The sequence below is a fragment of the Pollachius pollachius genome (genome assembly GCF_949987615.1).
Source record: "Pollachius pollachius genome assembly, chromosome: 12".
Lineage (NCBI taxonomy): Eukaryota > Metazoa > Chordata > Actinopteri > Gadiformes > Gadidae > Pollachius > Pollachius pollachius.
Window position 1 is genome coordinate 7,627,150 of NC_136945.1, and position 21,959 is coordinate 7,649,108.

Genomic DNA, 21,959 nt, shown 5'->3' on the forward strand with positions numbered 1-21,959 from the left:
CTACATATTACCTCCAATAATCCCCTTTCTTCCATCCAATGATGGAAGCATCTCCTCTCCACTGCAGCACCTTCAGCCCCCCCCCCGACCCACCTCCCTCTCCCATCCACACACACACACACACACACACACACACACACTAAACACCCCCTCCCCCTCCCTGCTCTGAGACATGGTACAGGCTGCGTGTTGAGATGGCTTCAGCTGGGGAGCGATACAGAGATGAGAGAGCAGCCCGGCAGGTTTCTCCACACACACACATACACACACACACACACACACACACACACTCACTCTCTGTCTTACACACATACATAAACACGCGCTCCGTAACTGCTCACACTGACACACACTTTTGCTGCCTTGCTTCGCGGAGAGAGGACTTTGCGTGACGCGTTGTTTGTGTTCACCTCTTCGCCATGTAAGTACATATCTGTATGAAATGTGATCCACGGTTCCGTGGCAGTGTCTGTGTTTCTCTACACCGTCGTTTTGATGCAGTTGCTCGGGGTATAGAATAACTGAACGCTGCTGGCTGCTTTGGGAGGAAATCTCAGCTGTGTTTATGCGTGTGTGTTTGGCAGTCGTTTGTCTTCTGTATCTTAGTTCAGTATCTTATTGTGACGGCGGGATGTTGAACAGAAGTTTGGTATAATGAACTTATATTATGGTGTCTCATGATAAATGCTGTCCGAATCAATTGTGGATGTTATATGGTTACCGAACATACTATAAGCAACTCACCTGCTGAATACAGAGGTGTTATCTCTGTATCTCTGTATTGCAATGAAGCTCTGCTTAATGTATTTATGTCACAGTTAAACTGGAATAATGCAGGGCACCATGGTTGCCTGGCTGGTTATAAACCAGGGACAGTTTTGTAATGTTGGTTGCTCAGGTCAATGATAATGCTGTGCCTTCACAGCTGGGTCAGTAGCAGCCAATATAATCTTCTTCTAGTCTGGAGAGTCCCAGGCGGGCACTTGTTCAGTAGCAGTGTGTCAGTTATAACCTTTCACCAAAATAATTACCCATTTAGCCTGCCTATCAGCTGCAAGCTAATCAGTCATGCAGCCATTTATGCAATCCCTCAGTCAGTCCCTGAGTCATTAACGCAAACAATCAGGCCGCCTGTCAGTCATTCAGTCACGAAAGAAGGCAAGCAGCTAGCCAATGTGGTAGCAAGTAAGTTAGGCAGCCAGTCTGTAAAGGCAGCATGTCACTCAGGTAGCCAGGTAGGCAGGCAGACATTCAAGAAGGCAGACAGGCAGGCAAAATGAAATTGATTTGTGTTTCTTGGGCTGCTGATGTAGTGACCTCCAGCAGCCACAGCCACTAGAACAGAGCAGAACGCGCCATGCAGTGCCTCTCAGCAAAGCTCTCTCTACTTCTAACACTTGTCTTCTTCTATACATCAACCTCTCTCTCTCTTTCTCTCTCACTCTCTCTCTATCCAACTCTCTCTCTCTCTCTCTCTCTCTCTCTCTCTCTCTCTCTCTCTCGATCTATCAAGCACACACACACACGCACACTTTGAGTAACAGACACAACTTCAACTTTTTACTTTGCTTTGCCAGAGGAAAGGTTGGTTGTGATTTTCTTTTCTCTATTTTAGTAGAACGTTGGTCATTTATCTGTACAGCTGAGTAGTTAAGATACAGAGAAAGACCCTGTCTACTTACCTAATCATAGTCATGTCAATAACCACTTCCTCATTGGACCAGCCCATTCCAAGGGCAGAGGTCACCACAGAAACTCTGGTGAAAGATATTGCCAAAACAAAAGGGATGAGGGGGAGATAGGAGAAGCAAAGGATTATGGAGAGTGCAGAATGGAGGAGCGACACAAGTCAGCCATGTCTGAAATTGATTCAGTTGTTCTTTTAACACAGTCCAGTAGTACAATACAACAATTACTCATTCCATTCTCCATTTAATGAAGTACCAAGGGTTCATTTAAGTTCACTGTTCAGGTTTACATTTTTTCTTTTTTTCATTTTTTCTTTCTTTCTCTCTCTCCAAGAGCTAACTTAACATTGTCTGTTAGCATTGTCCACGTTTTAAAATCCCTCTTTACCATTAAGTTTTAACTTAATGTAGTACTTTAGCACTTTTGAGGCGGAAGAAAGTGTTTCTGTAATAAAGTCCTATAATAATAATCCTCTTCTTCCCTCTCTCCGCTTTCCTCTCCTCACTTTTGACTCCTCTACCAGATTACATTACGCTCATTTTCTACGTCATTGCTCCACTTGCGGGCTGTCCAGCCGGCATGTGCTGAATTTAATTAGACCAATCAGCTACTGGGGGGTTTCTATGTACTCATCTGGAGCAACAGGACACACCTGTTGCTCTGTCTCTGTCTATCTCTGTATCTGCCCTCCTTTGACCTTGCGGCAGGAGTGTGTTTCTGGCCAGAAAGAAGAGGACTGTGACCATGCAACAAGCTCAGCCTGGTTCACTCTTAAATGGGGACAAAGGGATGGTGGAGCTTCACATGATAAGAGGAATGACTCGATGCAATTGCTCTTTCTGTGTCTACGTTTCCTAAAATTAAAAAATATATATGTTTAATAGTAGTAGTAGTCGTCCTAGTTTGATCATGGATATCCACTTTTGACTATCCCTTCATCAGAGAGAGAGAGAGAGCGCCAGAGGGAGAGGGTTATAGGTTTGGGTCAGTGTGTACCTTTTGCCTGTTCCTCCTTCCTGTTATTCCCCAGGAACATTTCTCCTGTCGAGATATTTCCTTTCCAATAATCCTCTTCCTTCCATCTGATGATGAGTCCTCATTCATTACTTTAAGCTATGACATGGTGGTCGGGTGTGCACATGCATATCATTATCAGCTAAACCTGTTGTGGCGAGGTACACGATAACACAATTTTGAGATACCTGGCATTGCACCTATCATGCCTTCTGTCATCCCATAATATCCAGTCTCCCTCCCCGGCTGTTGCAGTATCTATTGCTGTCATTCCCACTGTGACAGACTGTTTAAGGGAGCAAGCCCCTCCCGCCCTCATCCTGCTCACAACCCTAGCTGAACTCCCCCGAATCCCCCACGCTGGAGGAAGCTGACATTACATAATGAGATGCTGACAGGGAGAGGCAGGCGGCTCCACACAGAACAAGCAGGCAGGCGGAGGGAGAGAGACATTTTTAGAGACAAGGTGCATCTATTAGCAGGAAATACAACACGTGTCTGTATCTGTTTAGAGACAGAGGCTCAGGCCTTTACGTAACAAGGCAAACCCACCAGCAGATTTATGCCTGCATGCCGTTGACAGAGGCCTATATATCATTGATCTAAAGAGGACAGAAGTGCATGTCATGGGCCAACATTTTGAGTGGAATTTAGCTGGAAGGTAAGCGGTATTCCTGTTTGCACTGGAAACCTTGTTCGTGCCAATGCATGCCAACCCAGTGAATATTATGAATATATGTTGTTGAAAAAGGGTCGGACAATGTTAGAAGACCGCACAAATACTGACATATCATGAGTGATTTATTTCGTCCTCTTAAAAAAAAAAAAAAAAAAATGCTAAACACACACACACACACACACACACACACAACCCCCCCCCCCCCCCCACACACACACACACACACACCTCATCAAATGCAAAATTGCCTTAACCTAAAACTCAGGCCACTCACACGCCTTGTCATTCATGGGCGTGGTTTGGTGACGCATGCCATTTAGGATGAACCATTGCTGACAGCAGAATACATCAGGGTAACCGAGGTCATTAATATCTGAAACATGTGTGCGGTAAAATGTTGAACGCAAGCGATGGGTGTCATAGGTTGCTTTGCATAATGGGAAGACCCTGGAGGTATTGTTCCATGCTGTTTGTTTCGCTGTTACCCTGCGACTGCAGTCAATCAGAAACGCCACTATATGAGTCAGTTGTGTATATATTTTAAGAGGCGTTATATTAAACAAGGTACAAAACTAAAAAGGTGTTTCTTTGACAAATTAGTAAGACATTTTATATTGTTTTTCTGCCAGTGTAGTCGGTTAAAGAAGATGTATGATGTCTGAATCATGTCATTGGATGTAATTTCAACTAGCCATATTGTGACAGCTGATATGGTAAGTATGTTGCTTGATGATATAACCTTTCCTGGAAGATAACCTAAACCCAGTGGCAGTAAATACTATAATTCTAGAGATTATGCCAAAAATAGCAATTCTACATTCCCAAATAATTGTATGATAGAATCCAATTATATGCATGTTACCATCTTCTGGTCCGACAATGAGTACAATACATGGTGACCATAAACGACCATGGTTAAAACGAGTATATGTCAAAACATATATTTTGTGTAGCTGTAACAGTGAAGTGTTGCTATCGAAGATGTCTGATGACTTTGTGTTAGAAACATTGTCAGCAGCCGGTACAGCGGACACATGCTCACCTCAGCCTGAGCCGGTTTAGCTTCACACAGCCAAGCAGATTTTATGTTGGAAGGAGGCTTGTTTCCTGCTCCTATAGCCCACACACTCTATGTCCGAGCTACGAGCTACGCTATTGGCGTGCCCTTGGAAGACTTTTATATAGATGACGTGAGATTTCCGAAATTGAATAAATACTGCACATATATACACAAAAATGCTTCACGTAGCTCAAAGATATTCACTATTGTTTTTATTCCATTGGTATATAGTCATCAACTTCATCACCAAATTCCACCTGCATTTCCAACCACTGATGTCAGGACGCTTTAAGTACTTTGAGGGAAGTATTTCTGCTATCTTGTTAACTGCCAGTATGTTATGAGTTAACAGGGTTATATTAGCTCACAGAATGTTGGCCAGCCGATGTGAGTTGAGGAGATTCTGTGCACTAGTTAAGAACGGACCCATCCACAGATGACAGGACAGAATGCTCATCGCGTAGGGACAGGTGCTCCAGGGAATATTGACTTTACAAACATTGACCTACATCACTTCCTTCCTGCACTTCCTGTTGAATAATGAAACCCAGGGACAGGTGGGATGTTTGGAAATGGGCGGGACCATAGGGTGCCTCAAGAACACTGCACACAGCATGCAATCCACAACATCTTCATCAGAGCTGATTCAGAACAAGTTTAGGAGAGAACACCGTAGAGACATGTGATAACATGATCAAGTAATGTCATCTAGTGAGGCTTATATGGTGACAAGGATTTGAGACATAGAAGACTCATATTATTTACCCCCAGTTTTTCTGTTTGTTTTATAAAATGGCTTACTTTCATTTTCAGACACTGTGTGTAGCTTTAAATGGGCTGCTAACAGCTGCCTCCCACCCAATTAGAAAGCGGCGTTTGTTGCTGAAAGAGAGCTTGGCACTTTGCTGTTATGTAAGAATTCACCTCAGAGTGTCTTTGAGCTGCAGTGTGTGTGTATGTTTGTGTTTGTGTGTGTGCGCGCCTACGTTCTTTCTATATTGCAAAGATGAATCTGCTGCCAGCATGCAGAATTCTGTGTTACATATTTGTGAGATGTGAGATGGTTACATATTTGTGAGAGAATAACTTAAGGCATCTGAAAATTGTGTTTCATCAAAAAAACAAAAACAGGCTTTCATAAAAATGTTTACCCGATCCTACATTCACTATGATTAGTCTTTGATTCATGAAACCTAAACCTTAAATTTGATTTGATTAATCTTTGATAAGTCAACCCTTAATGTAAATTCCATTTCATTAGTAATTGATTAGTCACACCCAAACCTTGAAATCCATTTGATTAGTATTTGATTAGTCAAACCATACCTTGAATTCGGTTTGATTACTCATTGATCTCTTTCAAAGTTTAGTCAAAGCTAAACCTTGACTTAAATGTGATGAGGTGTCTTGCATTAGTGTTTTTCACAGCCAGGGGGTGCTTGGAGTCAGAGTTTACCGCTCACAGTTCTTGTTGATTTCCACCTACTTGTTGATGCTGGGAATCGTTTTTACAGTGAGGAAGCATTACTTGCGTTTCATTCATCTATTGACAGAGGTAAAACTATGCTCACAATGCAAAAGGACCTTGCTTTTTGGATTTCTCCTGTACTGTTTGATGAGAGTATGTTTATCTTTGTGTATGTGTGTGTTCATTTGTCTGGGTGCCTCACCTAATATTATGAATACAATTTGCTTACCCGACCCTGGTATCTCATCCCCATCCAGTATCGTACCCTCTCCTTCACCCTAAATTTCCTCATTTCTGTCTCCTCCCCACTGGTTCCCCTTTCTCTGCCATCAATTCTTTATTCAAACTCTACCCTCCCCTCCCCACCACCACATCCCCAACGTGCTCAACTGCTCTCTCACTCTCTAATGCTTCTCTCCTGTTAAACACAACCGCTATGTCTCTCGCTCTCTCTCTCTCTCTCTCTCTCCCTCACTCACTCACTTACTCTCACTCTCTGAAGCTTCTCTGCAGTTACACACAACCTCTTCTCTCTCTCTCTCTCTCTCTCTCTCTATCTCTCTCTCTCATACTCCCTCTGTCTCTCTCTCTCTCTCTCTCTCTCTCTCTCTCTCTCTTACTCCCTCTGTCTCTCTCTCTCTCTCTCACTCACTCACTCACTCACTCACTCACTCACTCACTCACTCACTCACTCACTCACTTACTCACTCACTCCCTCTGTCTCTCTCTGTCTTTCTCTTTCTGTCTCTCTATCTCTCTCTCTCTCTCCCTCACTCCCTTTGTCTCTGTCTATCTCTCTCTCTCTCTCTCTCTCTCTCTCTCCCTCACTCCCTTTGTCTCTGTCTATCTCTCTCTCTATCTGTCTCTCACTCTCTCTCACTCTCTTTCTCTCTCTGTCTCTCTTTCTTTGTCTCTCCCCCTTTCCCACCCACATCTCAATCGCTCCCACTCGTGTGCCACATGATTTGTCATCGTTATTTAAGGATATGCAGCTGTGCACTGCCAGAACCTGCCGCAGCCACCTGCCAATCGGCCCCAGCCTGTTACATCAGGCGCTGTAAGGGGGAGGTTTACATACACATGAAATCATGTATGTTTGATTGATAAGACTAGATCGATATGGAGAAATAGATTGAGGCTGGTTGATAAATCAACATGGTTTTAAAGAAGAGTAAATCAAAAATAATACACTACACACTACACAATGTCTGGTGACATTGTGTAGCTGTTTTATTTCTTCTTCTTCTGTGTAATGTTGTAATATGAGTGGTGAAAACACCACATTCTTATTGGATAGGTTTAAATGATGAGTAAACCCTAAAATCACATTCTTTCAGTTGAAACCCATTCCGTGTCGGTCTCCCAAAGTGTTGGTGAACATTTTTGTGTTGTCTTTTACTGAGAAGTGCTAAACGGGGGAAATTGTCTGTAAATGCGAGACGTCTTCTGCGTCTCCAGAGCGGTAATTCTTCGGATTGGCTGTACACCATGCTAGAGCAAGTCTGACGATCATTTTGGCAACTTCCCTTTCATTGTGTTCTCACATTGCATTTCTTAATCCCCCTGGGAGAAACTTCTGCTGCAAATGGAGGCTTACAAAAAAAAAAGTTACCAAAGGACTGCAAGTGTGAATGACAAAGATAGTGCGAGCGAGATTCAAACCAGAATCTGTCGCGTTCTGAAATACCCCCTCCAGTACATCTTGATCACTGTGTCTCGCAGACTGCAGTAGGTCCTGATTACAGAGAATAGATTTCACAACAGCTGGCTGGCAATTGCTGCTGCCCTTGGTAGTGGCAAGGGTTAGAGCACATACAAGCCACCAAGACACATAATTAACACATTTACTTAATTGTACCCTCTGCGATGAGGTAGAGTTTTAGGTGTGTGTCTGTGTCCATGATTTGCGTGACAAACCATATAACCTCGATCTGCTTATAGAATATATCTGAAATCAATCAATCATTGATAGTAGTGTAAGTGGAAGCTTGTCCCGGAGACGGCACGATGGAACAATAGTTGCAGAGATGACGGAGAACCGTGCAGGTCGTGCTGTTTCAGAAGTAGTTACCTCCAACACAGAAATCAAAAGGGTTAATAATAGATTGTAAGTGGTGTCTGCTTAGTAAAATAAAGCTAAAGTTACATTTTAAGTACCAGGTGTGTTTTTCATAGCCACATGTTCTTGGTGCCATTCGTAGTTATCATTCAAATAAATACACTCTTCATAGACACTGCTTCTGTTCTAACCCTTGCAATATTTTATTAGACTTTTTGCGCCTAAATTATGATACCTATAAATCATGGTAACTGATCTGAACACAGTGGTGTTGGATAGAAGAAACCCTCACAAACACATAGACACACAGACACAGACAAACACACACACACACACACACACACACACACACACACACACACACAAACACATGGCTGAGGAGACATTCTTCTTTTCTCCTAATAGAGTGTACACCTATAAGATCATATAACATATTAACAACATATACATATACATTTAACAGTTATAAAAAGTTAATGCTGGAGGAAGCATTCAGTATGCCTTATCTTCTGATAAGGCACACTGAATGCAAAAGGCATTTTGCCTTTCTTCTGACATAGAGAGAAGAAAAAACATTCATAATTAATGAGGCTGTGAACTTCACTATGTAAAGTTGCACACGCCGACTGCCTGGAACTCATTAGTTGTGCAACCTGCTAATTGCACTTATGCAAATGCTGGACCTCACTTTCAATGTGCAGGACTGTGACCTACACTGTTCATTGCGCACACCTTATCTTTTGCACTGTCATGTTTCTAATTCATCAACATCCTCTCATTGTTGTTCCACTGTCCTTATCATTTGTAGATGTATACTGACTTAGAAGTTTATCTTTCACCAACCAACATTTTTTTCTGTGATCCTCCGCTTTGAATATTCGGTATGGTACTGTGTGTGCCTGTGTCTTTATGTGTTTGGTGGAAGCGCACAATATTGTGACTTTTCTTGCTAAGCAGGAGCAAGTAAACAAATACTTTTGATTCTTCACACATTAAGTCGTCATTACGGACGCATTATCCTCTCTGGCTGTCACTTGTTGTGTCTTCCGTGTGCTGCCTGTGTTGAAGGGGTATTAGCGGAAAAACTCACTACAAAGGTTTAACGGTTCTCCTTTAAACAAGACTGATTAATAATATAAATACTAATCAAAATGAAACATCATAACATCCTAATCATATTGACATATTGCTGTTCTTCTGCTTTCAGCAATGATAGACGGAATAACAACATGATCCTTTCAATAACAAGAATTATAATAGGAACTAATGCTATTACTTCTACCAATACCATCTTATAATATTCATCACCTACTTGTCCTGGAATAAACAATATTAAGAATGGTCGTTATGATAATGTAACTACATGACCACATGCCGGCGTGCTGCAGGATGGGCTGACAGTAATAAAGGGCAGGTCTGAAGAAGGGTGCATGGTTTGGGGGTTGTCGGGGGGGGGGGGGGGGAGTTTGCTTCATGTATTAATATTGGTAATTAGCCTTGTTTTGACCAAACTACAGAGCTACACAGATCGAGTTGTTAGAAGCTGGGGCGGCCTCGTGTGGGGGTGGGCAAGTGTGTCGGTGTGTGTTCGCGCCTATGCATGTACAAGAGGGAGACGGGTGTAAGAAAGCAGGAATAAAAGAGAAAAGGGAAAGAACGCACAACAGAGAGGTTGGTCATTCGACTGCCATGGTTTGGGAGGTGAGCTAACTTGTGTGTGCTTGGTTGGTCACAGATAAATAACATCAATACACATTTACACATCCTGTAATCCACGCTCTTTCCCATCTCCGGCTCGGTCTCGTTCCCTTTCTCTTTCTCTCTCTCTCTCTCTCTCTCTCTCTCTTGCTCTCTCTATACAAACTTGTTGTATGTATTTCATCCACACACACACACACACACACTCGAAAACTCACACACTGTGATCAGAGAAATAGAGGGAGAGAGGGAGAGAGAGAGAGAGAGCAGGAGATCTGCGACGGAGATGCAGACAGGTACGTGCTTAGACAGGAAACAAAACTGAACGGCAAATTAAAAAAGACGATAGACCTAGAAGGTGTCAGGGAGCGGGAGAGTGAAGAGAGAGAGTGCTAAACGCCCCCCCCCCCCCCCACCCCCCCCCCCACCCTTGCCAGTGCAGCATTTTGCGCTCTATGCTCCGCTCTGGCGTCAGTGCCACCCGCCCCACCTCCCCACACGCATTCAGCCTCCTCGCTGCTCTGCACCAGAAAGCATCCTCCTCCTCCAGCCCCCCCTCCAACAACACCCCTCCTCCTCCTCCTCCTTCTCCCCTTACTCATCTTCCAATCTCTCTTCCACTCTCTCCTTCTCTGCCTCTCGCAGTCTCTCTCTCTCTCTCTCTCTCTCCTTCTCTGCCTCTCCCTCCCCCTCTCCCGCCCTCCCTCTCTCCCTCTCTCCCTTGGCTCCGTCCGTCGACGTGTCCTCAGAATGAGGCTGGCAGCAGCAGCAGCAGGTAGAGACACCGTCGGCGTGAGCGCAACAGCCGGCTGAAGGCTGTCCCTCGGCAACACTCGCATGCCCTGTCTGTCCTGAGAATCCTCGACTAACCCTTGTCCCCTCTCTCTCTCTCTCTCTCTCTCTCTCTCTTTCTCTCTGTCTCTCTCTCTCTTGTTGCTCTCTCTGTGACTGTCGCGCTGCTTCTTCTCTCTCTCTCTCTCACTCTCTCTCTCTCCCTCTCTCTCTCTCCCTCTCTCTCCTTCTGACAGTGATGGGGACGACCAGCATGTAGAGAGGAGAGCACAGACGTGAAGAAGAGAGTGAAGAAGAAGAAGCGTGCGTGCGCGCGAAGAGAGGGACACCGAGAGAAGCGGCAGCAGCAGCAGTCGCGGCTAGCGAGCGAAGCGAGCCAGCGTCGTCCTCATCGTCCTCATCGTCCTCATCGTTTTTTTTTTGCTTCTCCCCACTCTTTTCTCTCTCCATCCTCTCCATCATCGCATCTATGGGAAGCCACACATGGAGTGGGTCCGGAGCGTCTCAGCCGTGGTGAAACCCCAGAGAGAGAGGCGGACGCAGCAGGGGCTCGCGACACGCAGCCGTCTGTAGTCCATCAGGGGCACGTCGCCTGCCTTCCACTTCTCTCACGGACGCTTCTCCCCTCTCCTCCTCCTCCTCCTCCTTCTCCTCTCGGCTCAACAGCTTTTGTCCTCTCCTCCTGATATTCACCTGTTCTCCCCCCCCCCCCCCCCCCCCCCCCCCCCCCCCACGCGGTACTCCTCCACCTCTTCTGCTCCGACCTCGTTCTACTGCTCCCTCTGTCTACGCTGATCTCTCCTGCTTGTCCCCCTACACGCCGGCCGGTTCACCCTTTTAGGGTGGGGGGGGGGAGTTTTTTTGGTGTGCATGTGCGTGTGTGTTTTGCAAAAGGGGGGTCCTGCCTGCTCGTCGACTCAACCCCTTCATCCCTGGTCTCTTGTTTTTTGAGGGGAATTTGTACCGTTTTCGTCGTGGGAAGAGGTCTCCGGTTCCCGTCCGGTTCTCCCCTTCTCTCAGCCGTCCGGGGGGAGTTTTATTCATATTTTTCATCCACCGGTATCCAAGCAATAACAGAGGCACCGTCGGGGCACCAGCTGACATCATGGGGGACATGTCCAACAGCAGCGATTTTTACGCCAAAAACCAAAGAAGCGAGAACAACCATGCGGGGGGCTTCGGCGTCTCGGTGCTGGAGCTGCGCTCGCTCATGGAGCAGCGTGCCACGGAGGCCGTGGTCCGGGTGCAGGAGGAGTACGGGGGCGTGGAGGGCCTCTGCTCGCGCCTCGACACCTCGCCCACGGAAGGTGAGTCCTCCTTCATCTGTCTCTCTCTCTCGCTCTCTCTCTCTCTCTCTCTCTCTCTCTCTCTCTCTCTCTCTCTCTCTCTCTCGAGCTCCCTCGCCTCAATCCCTCTCCCCATCTCGAGCTTCCAGTTTTTTTTTTATCCATCTCTCTCTCTCTGTTTCACTTCTTTCTCGGTGTCCCTTTCACTTTTCTCTCTCTCCATCTCTCTCTTTCTCCATCTCTCTCGCTCTCCTCTTTCTCTTTATACCCCCTCTCCCATTCTCTCTCACCTCTTTCCCTCTCTCGCGCTCTCTTACTTGACATAAGAATAAAAATATTAATATAAATAAATATATATATATATATATATATATATATATATATATATATTACTGCGTGTGTACCTGTGTGTGCATGTGCCTGGGGTTGTGTGTCTGTCCACCACGACTGTGTCTCATTCTAGGCGGTGTGTGTGTCGTAAGCCTTTTATTTCTACTTCTCTATTCCTCAGAAGATGGGAGTAATGAAATGTGATATGGGGGGTTCATAAAAAGAATGTGATCCCGGCCAGCATTTGGAGGAATCTCCCTGAACCATAAAACATCCCTTGTTCCACTCTCATCGCACCCCTTATCTGCTGTCTGCTACAACAGCCAATCAGACCCTGCGTTTTAAGAGAGTGGGTATCTGGGGTAACAAGGTAGAAGTGAGGCCATGTGGTTTCTATACGCTTTCTTCTCCAATTATATGCTGGTATACGGAGCGACATTAGGAGGTTAGGGATACTGTTTAAGCAAAAAGTATACCGATCTAATATAGTGATCTGTTTATGGTATATATTTAGATAGCAGTTAAAAAATATCAGCTTGATGCTTCTTTCCAAAGTGAAACTCCCTTTGAGCAGTGTGTTAATCAGACACTTTGTCTTGCGTCTCCTCTGCTCTGCTGGCTATATATAGAATGCTAATTACACTGGCGAAGGACTTTCTAAATCATGTCTGGTGCCATCGGAGCAGCAGCGCTGGCGCTAGTCTGTTGCTAGTGTCAGAGGTCTACATCTGTCTGATGAATATTAAAGACGGCGCCAGTGATAAGCTCTTTTTTCCTGTTATAGTGGGCAGGTCTCATGAGTTCATGTGGACACCTAAGTGAGGTCAGGTTGAATCTGTAATTTGATAGATTACGGACACAAGGGAATAGTCTCTCAATTCATCTAGTTGGATTAAACATAACGGAATTGATCGGAGTGCAATTCCGGACCTATGATGAAGTATAAAAAAAGTGCCTTCGAAAAAATTTGCCTTCATGGCGAATCCATCTTCCATAATGTGGCGCATTTCCTCGTAAAAAATGGAGACATGATGCACCAACGCATAGGACAGGAATGGGATTGGTTCTCAAGCCTGCTATAATAAAGTGTGGACAGGCCTCACTAAGTGGAGAAGGACTCCCATTGGCTGGCACTAAAGTGTATGGAGTATCACCTCGGTCCTACCTCCTCCAACGACCCACTGGGTGAATATCAAGGCATGCATTGCATCGATTCACTCCTTATAGTTCCCAAGATAATTGGGAATGGAATCAATGATTACAAGGGACTGTTTCCCTTTGTGATCTCTCCCCAGCCACCGCTGTGTCTATGCTCTGGGGTTTACCAAGGGTGCCCTGTGACTGGCTTACAGAACATATGCACACTCAGAAATATGAGCATGATCATTATTGATGAAGGCCTGCGGTGTGGCTCCCTCGGCCTGCTGCCAGCATGCATTCTGCATGTAACTTGGAGTTTCCCCTTGGGCGGTGCTCGCAGTGGCTGCAGTGACCTTAACGCAGTTCACCTGTTAGCCTCCTTTAGGAACCTCCAAGCCTGTTAGGATCACGTTACAACGATGTCCACAGACCCTCAGAGAGCTCAATGGCAATACGACGGACGTGCTAGCTGCTTAGCATTCAGCGCTGTCTAAAATAATCTTGTTGTTGTCGTTTCTGTTCATCGGCCTACATATTCATAATTCTTGACTAAAGATGATATTCATACGAATTGCTATGGTATGCCTAGCTATGTAGGCTATGGATATTGACACTCCTATGTCTTACACATGGTGTCTCAGTTCCCAGCTCAGTTTTGACAGAAAATCCCTGAATGCTAACAAATTCAATTAGAGCTTTTTCGTTTGTCGCCATAAAACTCCTTGTCTGTTCCCTAGCACCACAATCTAGCTGGAGCCGCCACAGGCTTGTCTTCTTCCTAGAAAATGAGGTGTCTCTTTTCCCGTGATGATGACAACTGTGACATCAGGGAGGCGACGCAATTGTAATTTGGAGGATAACAACGACTCTACCTAGTAATAGGAACGGATAGACCATTATCGCTCTCGCTCTCTCTCTCTCTCTCTCTCTCTCTCTCTCTCTCTCTGTGTCTCTGTCTCTCTCTCTCTCTCTCTCTCTCTCTCTCTCTCTACCTCACTCCACTCGTCCTCCATCTCCTCAGCCTCCCTCATTCTAATTCCTGGCTGTTGGTGCTCTCTGCACCGGAACCATGGATGTAGATTATGCGCTTGCTGTTCCCACCAGTTGACAACGAGCTGCCAGGGGTCGTGCGGCCTGGACTGTCTGCCTCCAGGCTGAACTGCAGGAATCCTCCTGGGGCCAGATAGAAGCCTGAGGATACAGTTGAGTTTCTCCATAGACTGGGACCGGAGGACAGGTCGTGATGATATTCACACTGTGAAACGGCACTGCTGGGAATGCCCTTCCCAAAGGTTGATTCTAATTAATGCAATTCTAGGAATTTGAGTATATTTTAACACCGATCGTCATTGTGGTTAGAATTGTAAAATTGACATTGTACTATGCAATACCAGATTGTGAATCTTTTCCGAAGCTGTCTTAACAATATCAGCATGCAGCCATATGCAGCCTTATGGCAACATGTTGTATTGGTTCATATTGGGTTATGTAGGTGTGTGTGTGTGTGTGTGTGTGTGTTTGCCTTTGTCAGTGCGTGTGTGTTGGTCAGTGCGTGTGTGTGTGTGTGTGTGTGTGTGTGTGTGTGTTTGTGTGTATGTGTGTGTGCGTGTGTGTGTGTGTGTGTGTGTAGTTGTTATGGGACACTAATGGGGTGACGCCGGTGAGCGTACCAAGTTGGGGTCATGCAGGGGGTGGACGATGCATGGGGCTCAGTGGCTCCTTCAGTTGGTGGGGGGTCATGAGCGGCGGAGACGATACGCTGTTGAAAGCTGCAATGGGTGGGAGGCACCTGATACCTGATGCTTTGGGGAGTAGTGAGACATCACATGAACTAGTCTAGACAGCTCCTTGACCTTTAAGCATCTTGCCGTGGCTCTAAACACCATGTCGACGTTAATACAGGCAGGTTTCGCAGTCTGGACTCAGAGTCAGGACAATGCATTTTTAGTACAACGTGAACAAAAATGTACAAACGCCAGCGCTGTCGTTCAGAGTGCTCCACAAATACGGTATAGAATACATGGATTTTGGGGAACATTTACAGACAGTGGAAAAATACAATGGAAGAAGAAGAAGCAGAATGTGTTCCTGCCCAACTATCTCAGAGAATATATATTTCCTCCGGCTGTCTTGCTGTCCATTCTGTGCGGGGATGAGTGTCTGTGTGTGAGCGTGTGTGTGGCTTGACACATCGAGGTGATGGCAGAGAGAGCTATCTCGATCGCCAAGCTATGGCGCACTGTCCTACATCTTGGGGACAGTAATGCAGTCAGAATTTTCCCATGGTAGAATGAGGGTGGCGGTGCATCTAGTATATTATTATATACTTACTGTATATTATGGTTGGAATCAACTCATCTTGCCCAATCTTTAGATTTTTTATTGCATTCTTTCTTTCTCTCCATATTTCATCCTTGCTTTTGATCACCCATTTTATCTTTCTTTCTCTTTCTCTGACTCTCTTTTTCTCCCTCTCTGTCTTTGTCTCTCTATCGCTATCACTTTCTCTTTCTCTACCTCTACCTCTCTCTCTCTCTCTCTCTCTCTCTCTCTCTCTCTCTCTCTCTCTCTCACTCTCTCTCTCTACCTCTATCCACCCCTGTGCTCTCGTTTCTATTTCCATGTGCCGGTGGTGGGTCTCTCGGGCCTAAATAGAGCTGCTCTACATCCAGATAACCTTCACACACACACACACACACACACACACACACACACACACACACACACACACACACACACACACACACACACACACACACACACACACACACACACACACTCATTTGACGTAAGCTGTAGAAGTAGCATGCTGATCCTGGCTTTTAAACAGAGGATTGAATGACGTCCTTTATGTGCAGCTTGAGGATGTTAGGTGGATGCGTGTTTGTTGTCTTTTGATAACAGTGTGTGTGGGGAGGTTGGGGGCTTTTGGATGTGTGGTTGAGTGGGTTTCTGTATAGGGATGTTTTCCAGCTGCTGAAGGAACATTAGATTGTCTTACACATCATTTCCTAATGTGGTCATTTTAGAGCCGTAACACCACATGAGTATCATAGTTCACTAAACCATTAACAATTCTATAAGTGGGGGTGGTATGGAAAAAATGAGGTCTGGAAGTGTCTGATGAACACACAATATGTATGATTTTTAAGTTAACCTGTACACTGGAGGGAGGGGTATAACCAAAGTCTCGTACAGCTGCAGGGTCAAGCATGGCTTTCTGGGTCTCAGCTTAGTGAGAAGCGATGGAGCCTTGCATCTGTTATGATTACAACCCCTGAGCATCAAATCCATTGTGATGGTTTAGTGGCACTGTTTATGTCAATATTGTCAAAATCCCATCACTTTTCCACAGCACTGTATATATTTCTCTATCCATCTTCCATAATCTCCTTATTGGCCTGTTTTGGTATCTCTGCTCATGTGTTATCCGATGAACTCAAAACAGCACTCAGTAAACCATTTTTCATCACCTTCCTTTTTCCCTCTCCTACACTCTCACTCCACATTGTATTTCTTTCCATCCCACTCCGTCTCAAACCTCTCTTCTTTCTCCTCCTCCATCTATGGAACTGTAGGAACAGTTCACACATCCACATCCTCGAAGTCTGTGTTCTTTTCTAATAATAGTGTATGCTAGCCCATGACTCTCTTGTTGTATTCGGCGTCGGAAACTTCTAGCCGGATAATACACCGCACTGTGCTATTTCCGTTAATAGCGATTTAAACATGGAATTGTGCTGTAGAAATGACTAACTTTAGTTCCGTAGGCGAGAAGCGGTGCATATCAAAATGAGGCTTACTGTAGACGTTTTTCGCAGCAAGGTAGATGAAGTGTTGCGTTAGAAAAGGTGGGGCGTTTTCTTTGCACTATATACCATGAGATGGAAACCAGTAGTAACCCTGATCCCCTGAAATGGTAAATGACACTTGCTCTAAGATAAGCTATAGATTACACTGCAGGTTACACAAACACGGCCACACACACCCAAGCATTTTATGGCCCATTATCCTCTGCTTGCCATCCATCCATTCTCTCTCTCTCTCTCTCTCTCTCTCTCCATTCTCTCTCCCTCCCTCTCTCCCTTTCATTCCTCTCGCTCCCTCTCAGTTTATTCATCCCTCTCTCTCGCCCTCTCCCTGACGGTCAGGCTAATGGTGGTTTGAAGGGGCTGCGGTCGCCTCTCACACTGTCTTCATAATCAGAGTCCCACCTGGGATCTCCGAAGCTTAGACACTCTCTCCATAGCAAGGACAATCCCTTCTTTCTCTTCGTTTCCCTCTTCCTCACCCTCTCCCTGCTCTTCTCCATCCTAACGTTTCCAAAAATGGGAGGGAGTGGAGTGAGAGAGCAACAGATATAGCCGTAGAACAGGGATAGGGAAAGAGAAAGAGAGAGAGTATCAGAAGTGAGAAAGAAAGAGCGAGCGCTAGATGAGGAATGGAGAGTAGGGAGCCGGCAAGGACAGGGCGAGGGATGGTTCTCTGAGGACGTGTTATAAATGATACAACGCTATTTTAGTTTCTGAGGGAGGAGAACTCTCATTACTCTGGAAATAAACACACACTGGCACCCTCTCTCTCTCTCACACACATACACACACGCACACACACACACACACACACACACACACACACACACACACACACACACACACATACACACACACACACACACAAACACACTCTTCCTCTCCCATACATACACACACACTCACACACTATTTTTCTCACACATACACACACCCACACCCACACACACACACACACACACCCCCCCACACACACACACACACACATTGATATATATACAGACCGTACATCACACTCTTAAGTGCACAAGTGCACACACTTATTGCACGTGCACACGTCACTGTGTGTGCGTGCACTAGGCGTGACGTGCACCCCCCTGGCGCTCACACACTAAGGTACGGCGGTGTCGGGGGCGACTCTGCCACACAGGGTGCTAGATGTTACGTTGTATGTACCGAGACATGAACAGCTGGATTGAGTACCCCCCCCCCCCGTAATGCCGGGCCTGATAAGAACACAAGCACACATAACATCCATCACAAGCACCGGGCTGTGTGTGTCGTCTCACAGATTACAGCACAGGTACAGCTCTTATTTATTCGCGGACGCAACAAACACATGGCAATTAAAGGAGAAAGACTGCATAATATAATTTGAGATGATAAAATATCATCGCATATTATCGGTAAGAGTCCTCAGAGCAAAGGAGCTAGTGTATAATTCATCCTATATATATATATATATATATATATACTATTAGAGATGGTTCTTTGATGTTGCAATAAGATTGCTTCCACCTATAGCCAAACTCTGTCCTGTTAATTGGCTCAAAGAAAATCAAGAGACAGACGGAAAGACAGATTGAAAGGCGTTCACTCTTGCGCGCATGCTCAAACACAGCCAGGCACAAACACACACTGGCACAAACACACCCACACACACAACATGGTGCAAAACACACAACACACACACACACACACACACACACGCATGCACACATACACATATACACATACACGCGCGTGAAAGAACACACGACAAACACACACGCATACACATTTAGAAAACCAGCATGGTCTTCGGTCAGCTGTCCCTAGAGAAGCCTGGCTGAAATAAAAGACAGGAAAAACAGACAGAACTGGCCTTTTTCTTCAGGAGTCCAGTGGTACTGGTTACCACGCCTATCAGTAGACGTAGGATGCAGGCCCTACATAAGTGCTCTGCGACCTACCCCTATGTACGAATGCTATACGTCGAACCGATTTGCATTATATTCGAGGTTGGTGTGTTTGATGAACGATAAATGGATTACATTGATATTGTGTTTTGCTATCACATCCCCCTGCTGAGACACTGGGAGGGCTCAGTTAATAAAGGGAATTGAGGCACGGAGCACGCCGGTGTGCCTTGAGCAGTTGTGGGATTAAGTGGCTCTGTGGAATTCGAATGGAATATGTCTCCATAAATGAATTGCAAAAATTAAATGAAAAACTCTTAACTCAAACCTAATCCATATTGTTATTAGAATAAAAATGCTTGTCGTAAACTAGTAGTTTCTAAATCTCAATCAATCCTCCATCATTAATTTCATCTTACTCCCGGGGTGTTACGGGCTAGTTAAAAAAAACAGGAGCCCGACTACCCCGTGGAGCGCTGCTGCTTCCTCGTAACGTCTGCGCACATCCCGGCCCGCGGCCCGACGGACAACGGGTCAGGGGGGGGTGAGTGTTGGGGTTCACTTCAAAAGGGGTTCTAGTGTTGCACGGGGATCCCCCCTCCGGGTACTCCGGCAAGGGCCTGGCAGCAGGCAGAGTTCAGTGGAGTCCGATGGACCGTACCCTTCCATCTCCAGAAGTCGCGGTACCGGTCACAGTTTTGCATTGAAATTCAGCTGGCCGCCCACCCAGCCCCGTGCTCCAGGCAAGCTGTTTGACGGCAGGCAGAGGAGGACCGGTGGCGTGACAGCCGTGGCCCCCCGCTGCAGAGGCAGTGGGGGGCTCTTCGCGCCTCTAACAGGCTTGTTCCTCACCGTGTCAGCTCTTTCCTGAGTTGACCTTTTCCCGCTGTGGTGGGGGGGGGTGCTTTGACGTGAACACTTCCTGTTCAAGGGCAAAAGGGAAGGTGGGTTTCTTCATCCTTGGAGCAGATCCCAGCCATGCCTTGCCCAAGGACGCTGGCTTTAAGATGCTGTGTGTCTTACTTTAAATGCATGCTGATTACTGCAGTGTTTCCACTCTGCTCTTGTTGAAAGGGCATAGGGGGAGAATGTGGGAGGGCACTTAATGTGCCATGCAGTCATTTAAGTTATACACTACAGGCTTCTTTTGACCTATAGAGTTCCTCTTTTAGTGGAGTGCTTTGTTCAATATCACCCGTTGTTGGATTTTCTGTTGTTAGTTTTCGATACAACTGCCACAGACTTGAACATGATCTATATTTGGATTGTGTAAGGAGTCAATGATGATTTAATTGACTTATTAACTATATATAAATAACTGGATGTATTGATATATCCATTTGGTTACCCAATGTTGTTTTTCCTGAATTGGTAAATGACACTATGACCAATTATACCCTGCGTGCCATCCATTCTGTCCTATGGGTATATATATACATGTGTGTGTATATATGTACGACAAATGACCATTTTGAGTTGTTCAGGATGTGCAGAAACCCAATAAGATTTCAAGGCAGCACCAAATAAGATTTCAAGGCAGCAGCATCCATTTCAATGAAGCATTTTGGGTCTGTGTGATGACAAGCTCACTGCTATGATATCGATCCAAAGCTTTACTGCATATTACACACACTGATCAATATGTTTTCACCTCTGGTGCAGTGTGTTCCATTCTAAAAGTTTCATTTTTTTTTTTTTTTTTTCAAACCCTGCAGTGGCTCATCACACTAAAACCAAAATAATAAATTTTGACTGCAGTTTTTATGATATATTTTATTTCATCCCAGTTATTCATCCATTACATTCAAGTTATTAAAAGTCATTGAAGTATGTTGGCTCTTAGATTCAACAAAGAAGGTATATACTTATACTTATACTTAAAATCCATGTTGTTTTCACAGCCTTTGTACATTTGAAACCTAATAATAAGACACTTGAGACCTTTCGTTTTGACAGTGCTGTTCTAAACCAGAAAACTAAAGCAATTGAAATCTTGGAACCGACTCAAATCCACCTCGATTGGATCTTGCCAAAGCGCAAAGAATGACACTTTTCTTCCAACGGACAATCAAAGAGAGCATTGGGGTATATGGATAACATTACACCTTATAACTATTTAATGACTTTCTCTTCTAGTTTTAATGGCTGTCTGGAACCCATCCGAGCTGGGGGGGGGCATGGAACCAGATACTCCAGACTTCAGGAGTGAGACTCCTTGTCTATTCAGTCCACAGCCCATAATATCCATTGAAATAAAGACGCTTTAAATAGTGGTGTAATAGCTCTTGGGGGGTGACATGTTTTAATGATAACGCAGGGATCTCCCCTCACAGTAATTCCATTTCATTCAGCACCTTCCCATTGAGAGAGTATCTTCCTCTGTATCAACTCTTGTGCCCATGTAAAACAGGAGATAAGCATGGCAACACTCTCCCCTAAGGTGAACCTTTGGGATCCGATTGGATCTAGCAAGAGTACAAAATGATAACTACAAAAATGTTGCTTACCTTGTTTGTTGAATAGGTCTGATGTGAATAACCTTAATCTAGATTTCACGTTGGTTCTTTGGTGAGTGACTCTTCACCCGTGCGTATGGCGTACCTACGCACGCCCTCGTCCCCGCTGCTACATCCTAGGCTCTGTGGCAGTCTGGTGGTGACACAGGTGTGTGGCTTTAATCCGCCGGCTGAAATGAATTGAAACCATTTAATCAGTGCGTCAGCACTTTAGCAGCCCTGCTCTCGGTTCAATAGTTATTTGATGTACTACACATTTCAGTGTGGAGGTAACAGTGTACACATGCCGAATTGTTTGAATTATTTGATTGTGTAAATTATGTAAATGGAAAAAATAGAAATGCATGAGTGAATAATGATTCATTTTAACTTGGCACACACCTGCAAGCACGCGCCTGCATGCACGCACTCAAGCAAGCACCTACACACTCAGGCACGCACACACACACACACACACACACACACACACACACACACACACACACAATAAATACCCAGTACATTGCCAATTATATCAC

The 21,959-nt window shown here is 45.2% G+C and overlaps 1 protein-coding gene across 3 annotated transcripts in view; it reads left to right on the forward strand.

Annotated features, from left to right (window-relative positions):
- Positions 1-11,564: 11,564 nt before the first annotated feature.
- atp2b2 (ATPase plasma membrane Ca2+ transporting 2) overlaps positions 11,565-21,959 on the forward strand; it is a gene marked incomplete at its 5' end in the record, with an annotated part of 59,172 nt that continues 48,777 nt past the window's right edge. For all 3 annotated transcript variants that reach the window (XM_079747391.1, XM_079747389.1, XM_079747390.1), the window contains one exon: positions 11,565-11,766. In XM_079747391.1, the coding sequence (XP_079603517.1) occupies positions 11,565-11,766 (202 nt within the window). The remainder of the gene's footprint in view (positions 11,767-21,959) is intronic.